The sequence below is a fragment of the Bison bison genome, unplaced genomic scaffold (genome assembly GCF_000754665.1).
Source record: "Bison bison bison isolate TAMUID 2011002044 unplaced genomic scaffold, Bison_UMD1.0 scf7180017864289, whole genome shotgun sequence".
In the NCBI taxonomy this organism is placed as follows: domain Eukaryota; kingdom Metazoa; phylum Chordata; class Mammalia; order Artiodactyla; family Bovidae; genus Bison; species Bison bison.
Window position 1 is genome coordinate 14,437,395 of NW_011494861.1, and position 15,934 is coordinate 14,453,328.

The 15,934-nt window shown below is 43.6% G+C and overlaps 1 protein-coding gene across 1 annotated transcript in view; it reads left to right on the plus strand.

The window, feature by feature from the left end:
- The first annotated feature begins 4,397 nt into the window (after window positions 1-4,397).
- The window catches only part of LOC104996119, a 38,954-nt gene continuing 27,417 nt past the window's right edge, over window positions 4,398-15,934 (plus strand). Inside the window, 6 exon segments of the mRNA XM_010850247.1 lie at window positions 4,398-4,599; window positions 4,602-4,683; window positions 5,165-5,737; window positions 6,579-6,617; window positions 6,659-6,751; window positions 6,753-7,140. Of these exon segments, the coding sequence (XP_010848549.1) occupies window positions 4,398-4,599; window positions 4,602-4,683; window positions 5,165-5,737; window positions 6,579-6,617; window positions 6,659-6,751; window positions 6,753-7,140 (1,377 nt within the window).

Here is a 15,934-nt window from a genome sequence, read left to right on the forward strand (position 1 = left end):
TTCTGCATGCACTCTGTCTGAAGGTGTATTCTTGATATATCCGTGTAGAAAGATGTACTCCACATCCACCTACTCCTCCGCCATCTTGTTCTCTCCCAATCCCAATTCTCATTCTTTTCCCGTCGCTTCTGTTAACTATAAATTTTCTTTCTAGATCTGTACTCTATTTCTGTTTTGTAAATCAGTTCATTTATACCATTTTTAAATGGTCCACATATAGGCAATATCATATGATTTGTCTTTTTCTCTGGCTTACTCAGCATGACAATATCTGGATCCATCCAAGTTGCTGCAACTGGCATTCTTTCATTCTTCTTTATAACCAACTAACAGTTCATTGTATATATGTACCACATCTTCTTAATCTATTCCTCTGTTGATGAACACTTGGGTTGCTTCTGTGTCTTGGCTTTGGTAAACAGTTCCACAATGAACATTGTGGTGGATTATGTAATAGTTTTCTTCAGTATATGTCCAGGGGGATTGCTGGATCATATAGTAGCTCTATTTTGAGCTTTTTAAGGAACAGCCATACTGTTCTCTATAGTGATTGGACCAATTTACATTCCCACCAACAGTGTAGGAGGGTTTCCTTTGCTTCACACCTCGCTAGCATTTATTACCTGTAGATATTTTTATGATGGTATTCTGATGCTGTGAGGTGATACCTCATTGTAGCTTTGATTTGCATTTCTTCAGTAATTAGTGATTCTGAGCATCTTTTCATGTCCTTTTTGGCCATCTATATGTCATCTTTGAAGAAATGTCTATTTAGATCTTCTGCCCATTTTGTGATTGAGTGGTTTGCCTTTTTTTTTTTTTTTTAATATACATATGTTGAGCTGCATGAGCTTTTTGTACATTTTGGAGATTAATCCTTTGTTGGTTGCTTCACTTGAAAACATCTTCTCCCATTCTGTGTGTTGTCTTTCTGCTTTGGTTCCCTTGCTGTGCCAGAACTTTTTTTTTTTTTTTTTGCCAGAACTTTTAAGTTTAATTAGGTCCCATTTGTTTATTTTTGTTTTTACTTTCATTACTCACCAGTGAATCCAAAAAGATCTTGCTGCTATTCGTGTCAGAGGGTGTTCTGCTGTTTTCCTCCAAGAGTTTTATAGTAGCCAGACTTACATTTATTGTATCTGGGCCTCCCTGGTAGCTGGTAAAAAAAATCTGCCTATAGTGCAGAAAACCCAGGTTCGATCTTTGGGTCAGGAAGATCCCCTACAGAAGGAAATGGCAACCCACTCTAGTATTCTTGCCTGGAAAAACCCCATAGACAAAGGATCCTGGTGTGCTGCAGTCCACAGGTTACAAAGACTTGGGCACAACTGAATGACAAACAGTTTTGGCCCTTCACTTTGGACTTAACATTTAGTTCTTTAATCCATTTTGAGTTTATTTTTGTGCTTAATGTTAGTGCATGCTTAAATTTTATTATGCTGTCCAGTTTTCCCAGCACCACATATTGATGAGAGTGTCTTTTGTATGAGAGTGTCCATTGTATATTCTTGCCTTCTTTGCCATAGATTGGGTGACCACTGATGCATGGGTTTCTCAGTGGACTTTCTATACTGCTTCATTGTGCTATATTTCTTTCTTTGGGTGAGTGCTACAACGTTTTAATTACTGTAGCTTTGTTGTAAAGTCTGAAGTCAAGGAGCCAGATGCATACATCTCCATTTTTCTTTCTCAAGGTTGCTTTGGGTATTCGTGGCCTTTATTGTTTCCATACAAATGGTAAAAATTTTGTTTCTAATTCTGTGAAAAACGTGATTGGTAATTTGGTAGGGATTGCACTGAATCTATAGATTGCTTTGGGTAGCATAATCATTTGACAATATTGATGCTTACAAAAAAGTCCATGGTCTAGCTCTGCATCTGTGTATGTTGTCTTTGACTTCTTTCATCAGTATCTTATAGTTTTCTGAGTACAGAACTTTTGCCTTCTTATATAGGTTTATTCCCAGATATTTTATGCAATGCTAAATGGGATAGATTCCATAATTTTTTCCTCTGATATTCAATTGTTAATGTATAGGAATGCAACAGATTTCTGTGTATTAATTTTGTATTCTCCAGTGTTTCCAAATTCACTGATGAGTTCTAGTTGTTTTCTGGTAACATCTTTATGAGTGAGTATGAATATACCATGTTCTTTGCAAACACTGAGAGTTTTACTCTGTCTTTTACAAACTGGATTTATTTTTCTTCACTGACTGCCATAGCTAGGACTTCCAAAACTATGTCAAATAATAAGGGGAGAGTGCATATCCTTGCCTTGTTTCTGATATTTGAGGAAATGTTTCCCGTTTTCCAACATTAAGGTTGATATTCTCTGTGAGTTTGACTTATATTTCTTTTATTATGCTGAGGTAAGTTCCCTTTCTGCCCACATTTCTGAGAGTTTTTATCATAAAATAAAAAGGTGTCAGTTGTTAACTTTCCTTTCATATTTTACTGATTTGAGTACATGATTTTTCTTACTGAGTGTGGCTTAACATTGGCCAGGTTCATTTATCCTTTCATTTTTATCATAAATGAACTTACTTGCAAAAACAGAAAGACTCATGACTTAGAAAATGAACTCATGGTTTGTGTGTGTGTTTGTGGGGGTTGGGGGGGGCAGTGTGGGAGGAATGGTTGGGCCTTGAGGGAAGTCATGTACACACCACTGTGGTTAGAGTGGATAACCACCGGGAAACTATCGTATAGATCATGGAGCTCCGCTCAAAGTTTTGTGCCACACTGGATTGAAGGGCTGTTCCGGGGAGAATGGATACGTGGGATATCTATTCTGAATATCTTGGCTGTTCACCTGAAACTATGGCAACATTGATAAGTGGCTATATCCCAATGCAGAATGCTTTTGGAACTCACCAAACAAATTTTTGAAGCAGAGAACTTGTGAAGAATAAGGAGATCCTCCAAGTTACCAAAACGGAAAAAATAAAAAATGAGAGGGGATAAATTCACACATATGACTTATTGACTATATGGTTTAGCAAGAAAATAATAGGACATTATAAAGCAAATCGATCCCAATAAAAATTAATTAAATGAAATAAAGAAACACTCATGGAAAATCTACTGCTGTCCTCCCTGACATATTATTCTGTGTTCAGTTCAGGCCTCAGTGATCTCAAGTCACTTATTAAAAAAGAAAAAAAATGGCACCGTGTTGTCCATGGTACAAAACCTGACTATTCTCAGAGTTTCTTTATTCTGTGTGGAACATCTTCTTGTGTGTGTGTGTGTGTGAGGGCGTGGGCACCCGCTAGGGCAAAAGAGGGCATGCTGGTGTGTGGGCGTGTCCTGGCTTAGTAACTCAGTCATGTCCGACTCTTTGGAACCCCACGGATTCAGGCCCACCAGGCTCCTCTGTGCATGGAATTCCTCAGGCACAGACACTTTAATGGTTTGCCATTCCCTTGACCAGGGGATCTTCCCAACCCAGGGATGAAACCCAGGTGTCCCCCATGGCAGGCAGATGTTATACCAGCTGAGCAACAAGGGAAGCCCAACTGTCTATATCTCAATTCTCATGGTAGAATTCAGTCAGTGTTTTCGAAGTAAATGGTGAATGCAGAAAGGATCCTGGATTACCCGGCCACCCCATCAATCTCTGCTCCCTGCATCGACTGATAGAAATGAAGATCCAAGCGGGATCAATCCAATGAGAGCTCTACAGACTAATCAGGTGCCCGTTTCTGATCGGCTTAGCAGTGGGCCAGAGGGATGATGGGAATAGAAAGTCCTTTTCTGGCTCTGGAGTCACAGCTGGGTTCTCCGCAGTGTTGACGTCTGGGCGCGCTGCAAACCACAGCAGAGCAGTAAGTTACTACCCTCGGGTAAGGACGTCCTTTCCTTCCTTAAGGTAAGCTAATGTTGAAGGGTAGCGTGTACCTCTGGATGGCAAGGAGACTTTTCAATAAAATCATTTGTTTCCGAAGAACGCATTTCAGGGTTTGATTTGGCCTCTCAACGTAGTTTTACCTGCATCTCATCACATTTTCATCAGTGATGTAGCTGGAATCATTTTAAATGTCTCTGCCAAGCAGATGTCATTCATGAAATACATCGGTTTGGAATTTGCCTTCTTTGCAGGAAGTTTAAAATGCATATCGAGCACACAGTTGGCATTCGTGTTTGGCTCCTCGGTACGAGTGAGACGCGTGTTCCAAGCGGGCAGAGAGATAGCACTTTGTCCCCCACTGGGCCCTGTCTAGTGTTCCACGGCTACGTGCCGCACTTGCACCCCCGATAGTGCAGTGACCTTGGCCCTGAGTGGCTTGCATGGAAGGGAAGGGAGACCATGTAAGGTGTGCTCCTGCATTGTCTAAAACGGATCCCTTGATCTCTGGCAGCTTCCACAGGAGTCGTCTTGGAGCAGAGTCAGGATGAGTGCCCCAACCCCACCCAGACTCCTTGACCTGGCGGGAAGGCACTTGCTGAGGGCTGAAGACTTGGATGTTTCTACTCTGGAGAGTCTGCCCACAGAGCTCTTCCTGCCCCTCTTCCTGGAAGCCTTTGATGGATATCAGACTGAGACCCTAAAAGCCATGGTGCAAACCTGGCCCTTTGTCCGCCTGCCTCTGGGGCCCTGATTGACCTGCCTCATGTGGGGCCCCTACAAGCAGTGCTGGAAGCACTTGATGTTCTGCTTGCACAGAAGGTTCGATCCAGGTGAGTCTGTCATGGGAATGTGGTCAAATCCTGGCAGTCCCAAGAAAGACGGCTGGGCTGAGAGAACGTAGATGGAATGGGATGGATCAGGGGGTTCTGAAGATAGTAACAAAGAAGCCTTGGTTGGCTATGAGAAATACCTTCTGGTAGCCTAAGCATGCCTTAAATGAAGGGGAGCCTTCTAGAATATCCCCCATCTCTACCCAGTCATGCTTAGACTTACTAGAGAGGATAATCAGACAGGAAAAGAGGGCAAAGGGGGGTGGAGGAAAGTGAGCAGAGAAGGAAGAGGGCAAGGCAGCTGGTGACATCAGGAAGATTAAGTTACAGCACAGGTAGTCAGTCTGTTTTCCAAATGGGAGGCTGTTGTTTTGTTTTGTTTTGTTTTGTTTTGTTTTTTTGGTTTCTGTTTGTTTGTTTGTTTCTGACGGTGTGGATTGTACTACATCATTACCAATCTCCTTCTTCCTTCTCCTCCCAGGAGGTGCAAACTGCGGGTGCTAGATTTACGAAAGACGGGCCAGAACTTCTGGAGCATGTGGTCTGGAGCCAGCAGTTATGGGTGCTCAGGCTCACAGATGGCAGCAGTGGCTGAGCCCAGGTCAACGACGAGGCAGCTCTCGACTCCACTGAAGGTTTTTCTAGATCTGTGCCTGAAGAAAAGGACCCTGGACAACTTCCTCACCTACTTCCTTTGGTGGGTGGAGCAGAGAAAGTCTTCCATCCACCTATGTTGCAAGAAGCTGAAGATCGTCTCCATGCCAACGGACAAGATCTTGAAGGTCCTGAGCATGGTGCAGCTGGACTGTATCCAGGAGGTGCAAGTGAGTTGCACCTGGAGTCTGTCCACCCTGGCCACACTCGCTCCTTTCCTGGGTGAGATGAGTAACTTGCAGAGACTCCGTCTCTCCCACATCCACGTGTCTGCCTTCAAGAAGCAGGAGCACGATCACGTTGTGCAAATCACCTCCCAGTTCCGGAGGCTGGGCCACCTCTGGGATCTCCATCTGGAGTCTCCTTCCTTCCTTGAAGGCTGCCTGGACCAGATGCTCAGGTGAGTGTGGACCACTGGCTAGGTATCCTTAAACACAACATTAGAACATCCAAAGGACCATCTCTCACAGTGCTCTGTCCTGAGGTGTGGTGTCCCACAACCCTGCAAATCAAGGGAGGAGGAGAAACTGATCGAGTGGTGCCTGTGAGGTGGTAGAGAGTATCATCTGGGGGTGTTCACATCCCAGAGTTGGTAATTTCCTCCTAACTTGGAGGCATCTATGTTATCATGGTAAAAATAGGGAAGCGAATAGGACACTGAAATGGGGAAATGACATCAGATCAGAGCATCCCTGAAGAGAAGCTCTGTGCTCCCCAGGTCGGTGCCCTCAGTGAACACTGTTGTAAAGGCCCTGTCTGTAAGAGATGGTGTTGTGCTCTACAGTTGGTTCCTGAGGCACGTCTCCCTAGAGCCTGGCCTGGCCAGAGATGTAGGATCTGGGGTTCCACCTGGGGCTGAAGGAAGCCTTACCCGAAACCATTTTTCGATCTCCTGTCCCCACGCTAATATTCAGTATGTCCACACTTGATGGAGATGCTCTATGGCTCTCCTCACAGCATGTTCTTGCGATGCCATGATCTTCACTCCTCCTCAGAAGGAAGTGGAGTACGTGGTACTCCGCTCGATAGATGAGGACAGAGTGTCTTTGAGATACTGTGAAGGGATTCGGTGCCACAATGAGGCTGACAGCTCTCTGACTAAAATGAGACGGGGCCAATCGGCGTGTTGACCCTCAGTGGATGGTCAGACTCATATCAGTCTTTGTAGCAACCTTTTGTCTATCAGCTGTGTGCTACCTGGCACTCGGTTCCCAAGAGCTAATTGCTTGGTTTCTCCCCAGGTGCCTGAAGTCCCCCTTGGTCAGCCTGTCAATAACCAAGTGCCGGCTTATTGACTTGAATAAGTCAATAAGTCAATAAGTCAAGACTTGAATATTGAATCAGACTTGACCCACGTGTCCCAGAGCCCGGACATCAGTCAGCTCAAGAGCCTGGATCTCAGCGGTGTCCCCATACTTTCGGCCTGAGCTTCTCCAAGTTCTGCTGGAGAGAGTCGCAGCCACCCTCCAGGAAGTGGACTTGGACGCGTGTGGGATCACGGACTCCCAGCTGGAGGCCTTCCTGCCTGCCCTGAGCCTCTGCTCCCAGCTCAGGGCCGTCAGCCTGTGTGGGAACCTCCTGTCCACGGCCGTCATGGAGAAGCTGCTGCGACACACTGCTGTGCTGCCCTGTTTAAGGCAAGAGCGTTATCCCGCCCCTCAGGAGAGTTACAGACCTCAGGGTGTTCTCCTGGAAGTGAGACTTGCCCGGCTTCAGGCTCAGCTGTTGGAGATTCTCAGAGACTTGGGACGTCCCAGGATCATCTGGATAAGCCTCAGCCCCTGTCCTCGCTGTGGGGAGGATGTATGCCATCACATGGAGCCCATTGTATACAGCTGTCCTGCCCCTGCCTAGGGGGTGGCCTGTATCAGAAGCTTTCTTCTGTGCACCTTGCAACTGAAATCTAGAACTGGGGGACATCATGAAGGCAACACAGACCCAGGGTTTCGGACATCTGTTCAACGCGAATGGGAAAAGGAACCGTGTTAGTAGGGCAGCTGAGGGTCGTGGCGGTGGCGCTAGATTGCAGGGGGGAATTATAGAGTCTGGGAGGGGATGGGACTTTCATGTACATGTGCTTTCAGACTCTGATATGAACCCGAGTGGGTCCACGTGGGAGACCCACGTGTTAGGGTTACTCCTGGGGAGAAAGTTGTCAAGAAATTGTCAGGAAATCGCTTATGACACCCCTCATATGTGGAATCCAAAAGGAAATGACCCAAATGAACCTACTTGCAGAAACAGAAGGACTTGCGACTTAGAATATGAACTCCTGGTTTGTGTGTGTGGTTGTGGGGGGAGCGGGGCGTGGGTGTGTGGGAGCAATGGTTGTGCCTTGAGGGAAGTCACGTACACACCACTGTATTTAGACTGGATAACCACCGGGAACCTATCCTATCGCTCATGGAGCTCTGCTCAAAGTTTTGTGCCGGCCTGGCTTGGAGGGCTGATCTGGGGAGAATGGATACGTGGGTTATCTATACTGAATCTCTTGGCCATTCACCTGAAACTATGGCAACACTGTTAAGTGGCTATATCCCAACACAGAATGCTTTCGGTGTTAAACAAACAGATTTTTGAAGCATAGAACTTGGCAAGGATAAAAAGATTCTCCAGGTTACCCAACCGAAAGAAAATCTAAAATTAGAGTGAATAAATGCATCGATATGACCTATTTATTGTGTTTTGTAGCAAGAAAATAGTAGGACATTATAGACCAAATCTACTCCAATAAAATTAGTTAAATGAAATAAAGAAAGTCTCATGGAAAATCTACTGCTGTCCTCCATGTCATATTATTCTTTGTTTAGTATGTGTTTTGCCTTTGGCTTCTCCAGGGAATCTTCCTGACCCTGGGATTGCCCTCAGTCTCAGTCATTGCAGGGGATTCTTTTCTTTCTCGGGTAATTTGTAAGACTTTGGTGAAGCTCTTAGCTCCTAGTTGTCTTCTGTGACTGTTTAGTGGGTCAGTATACAGAAAGGGGAACATACTCAGTATCCCATGAACTATCAGTGCGGAACTCTCAGAGGGTTCTCACTGTTGACTAAGTCCATGACCTTTGCATTGCTATTTTTCATGCTTCTACCAGTCAGAGCATGAGTCTCAGTTTTCTGCCTTTGTGTGTGCTTCACCGCCAAAGCAAAGTCCTCATTTCGACAGTATGTTTTCCACACTGGCAACATGGTTGAACCTGGTTCTCCCCATTCCATTCCTGCTGTGTGTGGATAGTGTTCCTCATGGACATAATCGAGTGGTGGGCAGACTTCCAATTTCTTTTAGTAAAATGCTAAATTAACAAAAATATAGATCCCCTGGAGAAGGAAATGGCAATCCACTCCAGTACTCTTGCCTGGAAAATCCCATGGATGGAGCAGCCTGGTGGGCTACAGTCCATGGGGTTGCAAAGAGTCAGACAGGACTGAGTGACTTCACTTTTGTTATGTATCATTTTGGCTGGTTGATCATATCAGAATTGGCTGATAATTCCCACTAAAATTCCAGTCCCTCCCTATCAGAAAATAATATGTATTACATATCATTCACAGTTGGCTCTCTGTATCTTCAGTTCTTCATCCTTAGATTCAACCAACTACATATGATGTAGACCAAATTTACTGTGTAAAAAGCCTTATCTAAGAGACCCAACTAGTCAAAGCTATGGTTTTTCCAGTAGTCATGTTTGGGTGTGAGAATTGGACTACAAAGAAAGCTGGGTGCCAAAGAATTGATGCTTTTGCACTGTGGTTTTGGAGAAGACTCTTGAGAGTCCCTTGGACTGCAAGGAGATCAAGCCAGTCAATTGTAAAGGAAATTAGTCCTGAATATTCATTGGAAGGACTGATGCTGAAGCTGAAACTCCAATACTTTGGCTGCCTGATGGGAAGAACTGACTCACTGGAAAAGACTCTGACTCTGGGAAAGATTGAAGGTAAGAGGAGAAGGAGACAACAGAAGATGAGATGGTTGGATGGCATCACTGACTCAGTGGACATGTGTTTGAGCAAGCTCCAGGAGTTGGTGATGGACAGGGAAGCCTGGTGTACTGCAGTCCATGGGGTCACAAAGAGTTGGGTCACAACTGAGAGACTGAACTGAACTGATGTGACCCTGAGCAGTTCGAGCACATTTGTTCAGGATTCACCTTATATATAAACACATATGTAGTTTGAGAAGAGGCTGACATGATCACAGAGGCTGAAGAGTCTCACTGCCTGCTGCCTAGAGAACTAGGAATAACTCTAGTATAATTCAGACTTAATTTTAAGTTTGAAAAGTAGGAGAAGTGATGGTGTAGCTCTAAGTCAAGGCTGAAGGCCTGGTAGCCAGGGGACCACTTGTGTATGTCCTGGAGTTTCAAGGTTCAGGAGACAGAAGCTCCAGTGTTCATGGCCAAGATGAGAGAGTGAGAGCAGTAGTGCTTGTCCCATTCAAGCCCCCAGAGGATAATAGGATGCCCACCCCACACTGATGAGGGCTGATCTCTTGACTTTGTATACTGATTCCAGTGCTAATCTCTTCTAGGAATTCCCTTTCAGATTCTCCCAGAAATTAATATTTGACCCACGATCTGGGCATCTCATCTCACAGTGAAGTTGACTCGTAAATATAATCTTCACAGGGTATCTAAACAGAATGCAGCCAAAGGAAGTTTCCCTGCTAAGGATTCAGAGACCGGGATTGTTTACTCTGGGGAGGAAGTAGATTTAGGGCCGGGAGGACATTAGGCAGAGGTTTGTTTTCCCCCACAATGAATATAATGCTGCACACAGAACTTATGGGATTTTTAGTAGGATCCAGTGATACATTGCTTGCTGAGGGTTTGGCTCTGGAATTGTTGAGCAAGAGCTCCTTATTATGTGAGAACTCCCCAATGCTTTGTTGTTGTTGTTGTTGTTTTGCAATCTTCTCCCTGCTAGTGAACAGCCTAAGTCTTCATCCCTTGAACTTACCCTCTATTGTTTACAACAGTGAGGAGGGCAAACCCCAGGGATTGAAATTAGTCTCACATATTTCATGGTGTCACCAATGAATCAGGATTCACCCAAGCTGTTCCCATAGCCAGTGCAGGGGGTTGGGGGTGGGAGGGAATCAGTTCAGTTCAGTTCAGTGCAATTCAGTTGCTCAGTCGTGTCTGACTCTTTGCCACCCCATGGACTGCAGCACACCAGGCCTCCCTGTCCATCACCAACTCCCAGAGCTTACTTAACTCATGCCCATTAAGTCGGTGATGCCATTCAACCGTCTCATCCTCTGTCATCCCCTTCTCCTCTTGCCTTCAATCTTTCGCAGCATCAGGGTTTTTTCAAATGAGTCAGTTCTTTGCATCAGGTGGCCAAAGTATTGGAGTTTCAGCTTCAGCATCAGTCCTTCAAATGAATATTCAGGACTTTAGGATGGACTGGTTGGATCTGCTTGCAGTCCAAGGGACTCTCAAGAGTCTTCTCCAACACCACAGTTCAAAAGCATCAATTCTTCAGTGCTCAGCTTTCTTTATAGTCCAACTCTCACATTCACACATGACCACTGGAAAACCCATAGCTTTGACTAGATGGATCTTTGTTGGCAAAGTAATGTCTCTGCTTTTTAATATGCTGTCTAGTTTGGTCATAACTTTTCTTCCAAGGAGCAAGTGTCTTCTAATTTCACGCCTGCAGTCACCATCTGCAGTCATTTTGGAGCCCCCTCAAAATAAAGTCTGTCACTGTTTCCATTGTTTCCCCATCCATTTGCCATGATGGGACCAGATGCCATGATCTTAGTTTTCTGAATGTTGAGTTTCAAGCCAACTTTTTCACTCTCCTCTTTCACTTTCATCAAGACACTCTTTAGTTCTTCTTCACTTTCTGCCATAAGGGTGGTGTCATCTGCATATCTGCATATCTGAGGTTATTGATATTTCTCCTGGTAATCTTGATTCCAGCTTGTGCTTCATCCAGCCCAGTGTTTCTCATGATGTACCCTGCATATAACTTAAATAAGCAGGGTGACAATATACAGTTTGGGGAGGGAATAGGAGAGAATAGATTCATCTCCAGTGATAGATATTCTGAGCCTCAGGTCTCCTAGACCTCCTGCTGCTTGATTAGACCAGAGGAGAAAAATCAACTCTGTAGTCAGGACTGTATACTTTAGATCTTTCAATAAATCTTTCTATCCTAGAACTTCTCTTGTGGTCTGGGGGCTCGACTCCATATTTCCAATGCAGGGGGCCCTGGGTCAATCCCTGGTCAGGGAACTGGATCCCATATTCTGCAACTAAGTGTCCCTGTGCCATAACTAGAAGATCCTTACACTTCCAGGGTGGTGCAGTGGCCAAGGATCCACCTGCCAATTCAGGAGACCAAGGAGATGTGGGTTTGATCCCTGAGTTGATAAGAACCCCTGGAGGAGGAAATGGCAATCCATTCCAGTATTCTTGCCTGAAAAATTTCATGGACAGAGGAGCCTGACGGGTTATAATCCATGCGGTAACAGAGTCAGACATGACTGAGTATGGAGATACAAATACACAGGGCACCAAGGAAGAGCAAAGATTCCATGTGGGTGGCTAAGACTAGGCTCAGCCAAGTAATTAACCAAATAGATATTTATAAAAATTTACAGTCAGGTACATGTCACATAAGTTTAAATTTTTTCACAGAGATTTATATACAAAATTTCTCAAAAGCTTATTGAGGTAATATAGTTTTTTAAAGAATGCATGTAGGTAATTTTAAAACATTTTACTTGCTTCGAAGCTGCAAAAAAAAAAAAAAAAAAAGCAATTTTAAAACTGTTTTTGACCCTAAATGAGCAAGAATTGTTTCCTTGAAAAAAATTATGCAGATCAATAAAAATTTGAGCCTGAGGCTTCCAGGGATATTTTTGAATGTAGGCATTGTGTTTTACAGCAGCTTTAGGTTCACAATAAAATTGAATAGAAAGCACAGAAAGTTTTATGAAATGAAAATATTTTCTGCCATTTCAGTAAACAAGAAATATTGCAGCCATCAGCGATTTTTGGCCTCAAACTGTGAATGAGGGCTCCCAGACCTCCAATCTAGAAAATGCTGCCACCCCACAGTGATGACTGAGAAACTGGGGGAATGCAAGAAGCAACCATCTGCCACCCCTTAAGGTGAACAAGGAAACAGGATTTGATCCCAGAGAGCTGAAGTGCATAGGAAAGGGATGGATTCAGGGAGCCCAGAGGCTTGCATCTTCCCATACATACAGTGCTAAATTCCTTAATTTGATTTCTGATTTTTTTTTTAACCTTACAAAAATCTTTGATGTTCAGACTGCCTTCTGTCTTTGTTACAAACTTGTATGTAGCCTGTCTCCCTCTTCTGCTTCCTTGGAGCAATTTTCTCAGAGCTACTGAAATGCTGTATCCCAGGCTTCTTATCTTATGTCTTATGTGTATGTTAGTTAGTTGCTCAGTCATGTCTGGCAGTTTGTAATCCCATGGACTGTAGCCTGTCAGTCTCCTCTGTCCGTGGTACTCTCCAGAAATGAACCCTGGAGTGGGTTTCCATTTCTTTTTCCAGGGGATCTTTCCAACCCTGATATCCAACCCTAGTTTCCCACATTCCAGGCAGATTCTTTATTGTCTGAGCCACCTTGGAAGCCCAGGATTGGATCCTAAATATTCCCACCCAATAAAATAACTCTCTACTTTCAGGTGGTTACTAATGTTTTAGTTGACAGTTTTCATCCAATTCGTTGAACTCTGGTGAGTAGGGACAGGACAGACAGTGTGGGTTGGTTTAAGGTCTTAGAAGTTCATGCCAAATGACAAAAAATGCACAACCTAAAATATGACAAATATGTTTTATTTGGTGACTTACTTTACAGAAGATTGTAGTCGGAAAGATGGCTTCTCAGATAACTCTGAGGAACTGTTCAAAAGTTATAAGGGAGAGCCAGTGTATTTTCTTCATTTGCCAAAGAAAAATTCAGAAAACATCAAAACTTTACTGCCTATGAGAAAAAAGATACACACAAACTAATGACTTTCATACAATTTAAAATTATTTATTTTTCTGATCTTATTTATTTACTTATTTTGGCTGTGCTGGGTCTTCCTTACTGAGTGTAGTAAGGAAGACTTACTCTCTACTTGAAGTGCGTTGGCTTCTCATTTTGGTGGTTTCTCTCATTGCAAGGCATGGGCTCCAGGGTGCGTGGGCTTCAGTATTCATGGCTCCCAGGCTTTAGTCCAGTGCTCAGTAGTTGTAAGGCATGCATTTAGTTGCTCTACAGTATGTGGGATCTTCCCAGACCAGGGATCCAACCTTTGTCCCTTGCACTGACAGGTGGATTCTTAACCACTGGACCACTAGGGAAGTACCTTTCCATGCTTTTTTATGTATGTGAAGAGGGAAGAGTCTGGGCTTCTTTAAGTCATTCATATGATATGCATCTTAACTACCTTAGGGCACACTGTTTTGGGGGGAGGTGGAATTTAGTAGATAATGGCCTTTTGGCTGCAACAGGCTTTGTTTACTAAGATGGCAAGTGAAATATTTGTCCCCAAGAAAAAGCTTAGGAGAAGACCGAAAGTTAACTGAGAGAGAATGTCTACTGTGTCCCCTCTAGATGTTTCTGCTCACCAGGTTACAGAAGTGAAACTGGGAAATCATTCTTATTCTGACCAAAATTTATTCAGGCTCATGAACCTTCTCCTAGAATTATCTGAGAGCTTCCTTGTAAAATTCAGTTTGAACAAGATTCTAAGTCAGTTCAGCAAGAACCCAACTCTTGATATATGATCACTGCAAAAATCTGATCAAAATTCCTCACTGTTCTCTATTAGTACCCAGTCCAGCTGGGCTGCTGTTAGCAGAAAATCTATTAGCTTGGTTCAGCCAGAATCCTCCACAGACCTCATGTCTCCCCTTAGGAATTTACCAGCTAGGAAACACACTGCTTCTTAGCTGTGAGTACCTACCACCTGGTTCTGTTGAACTTGAACGAAGACAGATGCTAGGGTATCCTTGCCTCTATTGTCATCATCCTAAGTAATATTTGATGTCACCTCTCACACCTGTCTCTGTCTCTGATTATCCTTGGACATAATTCCTTCAGCTGACTACTGCTCAGGCAAGAAGGCTTCTTCCACATATCCCCAGATTCCCATACACCAAGAATGACCCACTTGGAGTCTGGCTACTTTGGTAGCTTCTGTGACTTTGGTAGCTTCTGTATCAAAACCTGGAGTTTTTTCAGAGAGTTAGTTTCAAATAGCTACTTTAAAACAATGTTCTTTCTGATCTCATAGTAATTGTAATCCCATGGGAACATCCCTAGCTTATATTCTGAAATTTCCACATTTGCACTCACATCACGGGAAGTCTCCTGAACAGCCCTTTCCTACATTTATGTTGTCTGACAATTGGAGGGATCCTTCTCATCCCTTCAGCTAATCATTCGCTACTCAGAAATGGGCAGATTCCTCCACCTGGCAAAGACCTTGGCTCGCCAGCCTAAGAATGGGGGAATAGTAGTGATATTCAGATATCAGTAGTGAATAAAAACTGCCCACAGAATTGCCTACCCAGTTGTCTTCAAAAACAGAGATGTTTATGAGTAACATTATTACTAATCTCACCCTATTGTAGGTCATTAATAAAAGGGATTGATGACTTAGGGTTTAAAATGTCTATTGAATAAAATCAATTTAACCCTACTTTGATGGACTTAGAAAAGCCTATAAAAGTCTCAAGTACTGAAGAAGATAAGCAGAATCTTCTGGCTCTGGAGTGACCAGTTAGGTTCTCCACAGAGTCTGAGGTCTGAGTACCCCTCCAGTCACATCAGAGTAACTTTCCAACCTCATATAAGGACACCATTTTCTTACCCACGGTTAGCTAATCTTAAAGAGTAACGTATATTTCTTGATGGCAAGGAAAGTTTTTCAAAAAATTATTTTTCATATGACCACATTTAGGAGTACATCATGAGAAATGCTGGGCTGGAAGAAGCACAAGATGGAATCAAGATTGCTGGGAGAAATATCAATAACCTCAGATATGCAGATGACACCACCCTTATGGCAGAAAGTGAAGAGGAACTAAAAAGCCTCTTGATGAAGGTGAAAGAGGAGAGTGAAAAAGTTGGCTTAAAACTCAACATTCAGAAAATGAAGATCATGGCATCTGGTCCCATCACTTCATGGGAAATAGATGGGCAAACAGTGGAAACAATGTCAGACTTTATTTTTCTGGGCTCCAAAATCACTGCAGATGGTGACTGCAGCTGTGAAATTAAAAGATGCTTACTCCTTGGAAGAAAAGTTATGACCAACCTAGATAGCATATTCAAAAGTAGAGACATTACTTTGCCAACAAAGGTCCGTCTAGTCAAGGCTATGGTTTTTCCAGTGGTCATGTATGGATGTGAGAGTTGAACTGTGAAGAAAGCTGAGTGCCAAAGAATAGATGCTTTTGAACTGTGGTGTTGGAGAAGACTCTTGAGAGTCCCCTGGACTGCAAGGAGATCCAACCAGTCCATTCTGAAGGAGATCAGCCCTGGGATTTCTTTGGAAGGAATGATGCTAAAGCTGAAACTCCAGTACTTTGGCCACCTCATGCGAAGAGTTGACTCATTGGAAAA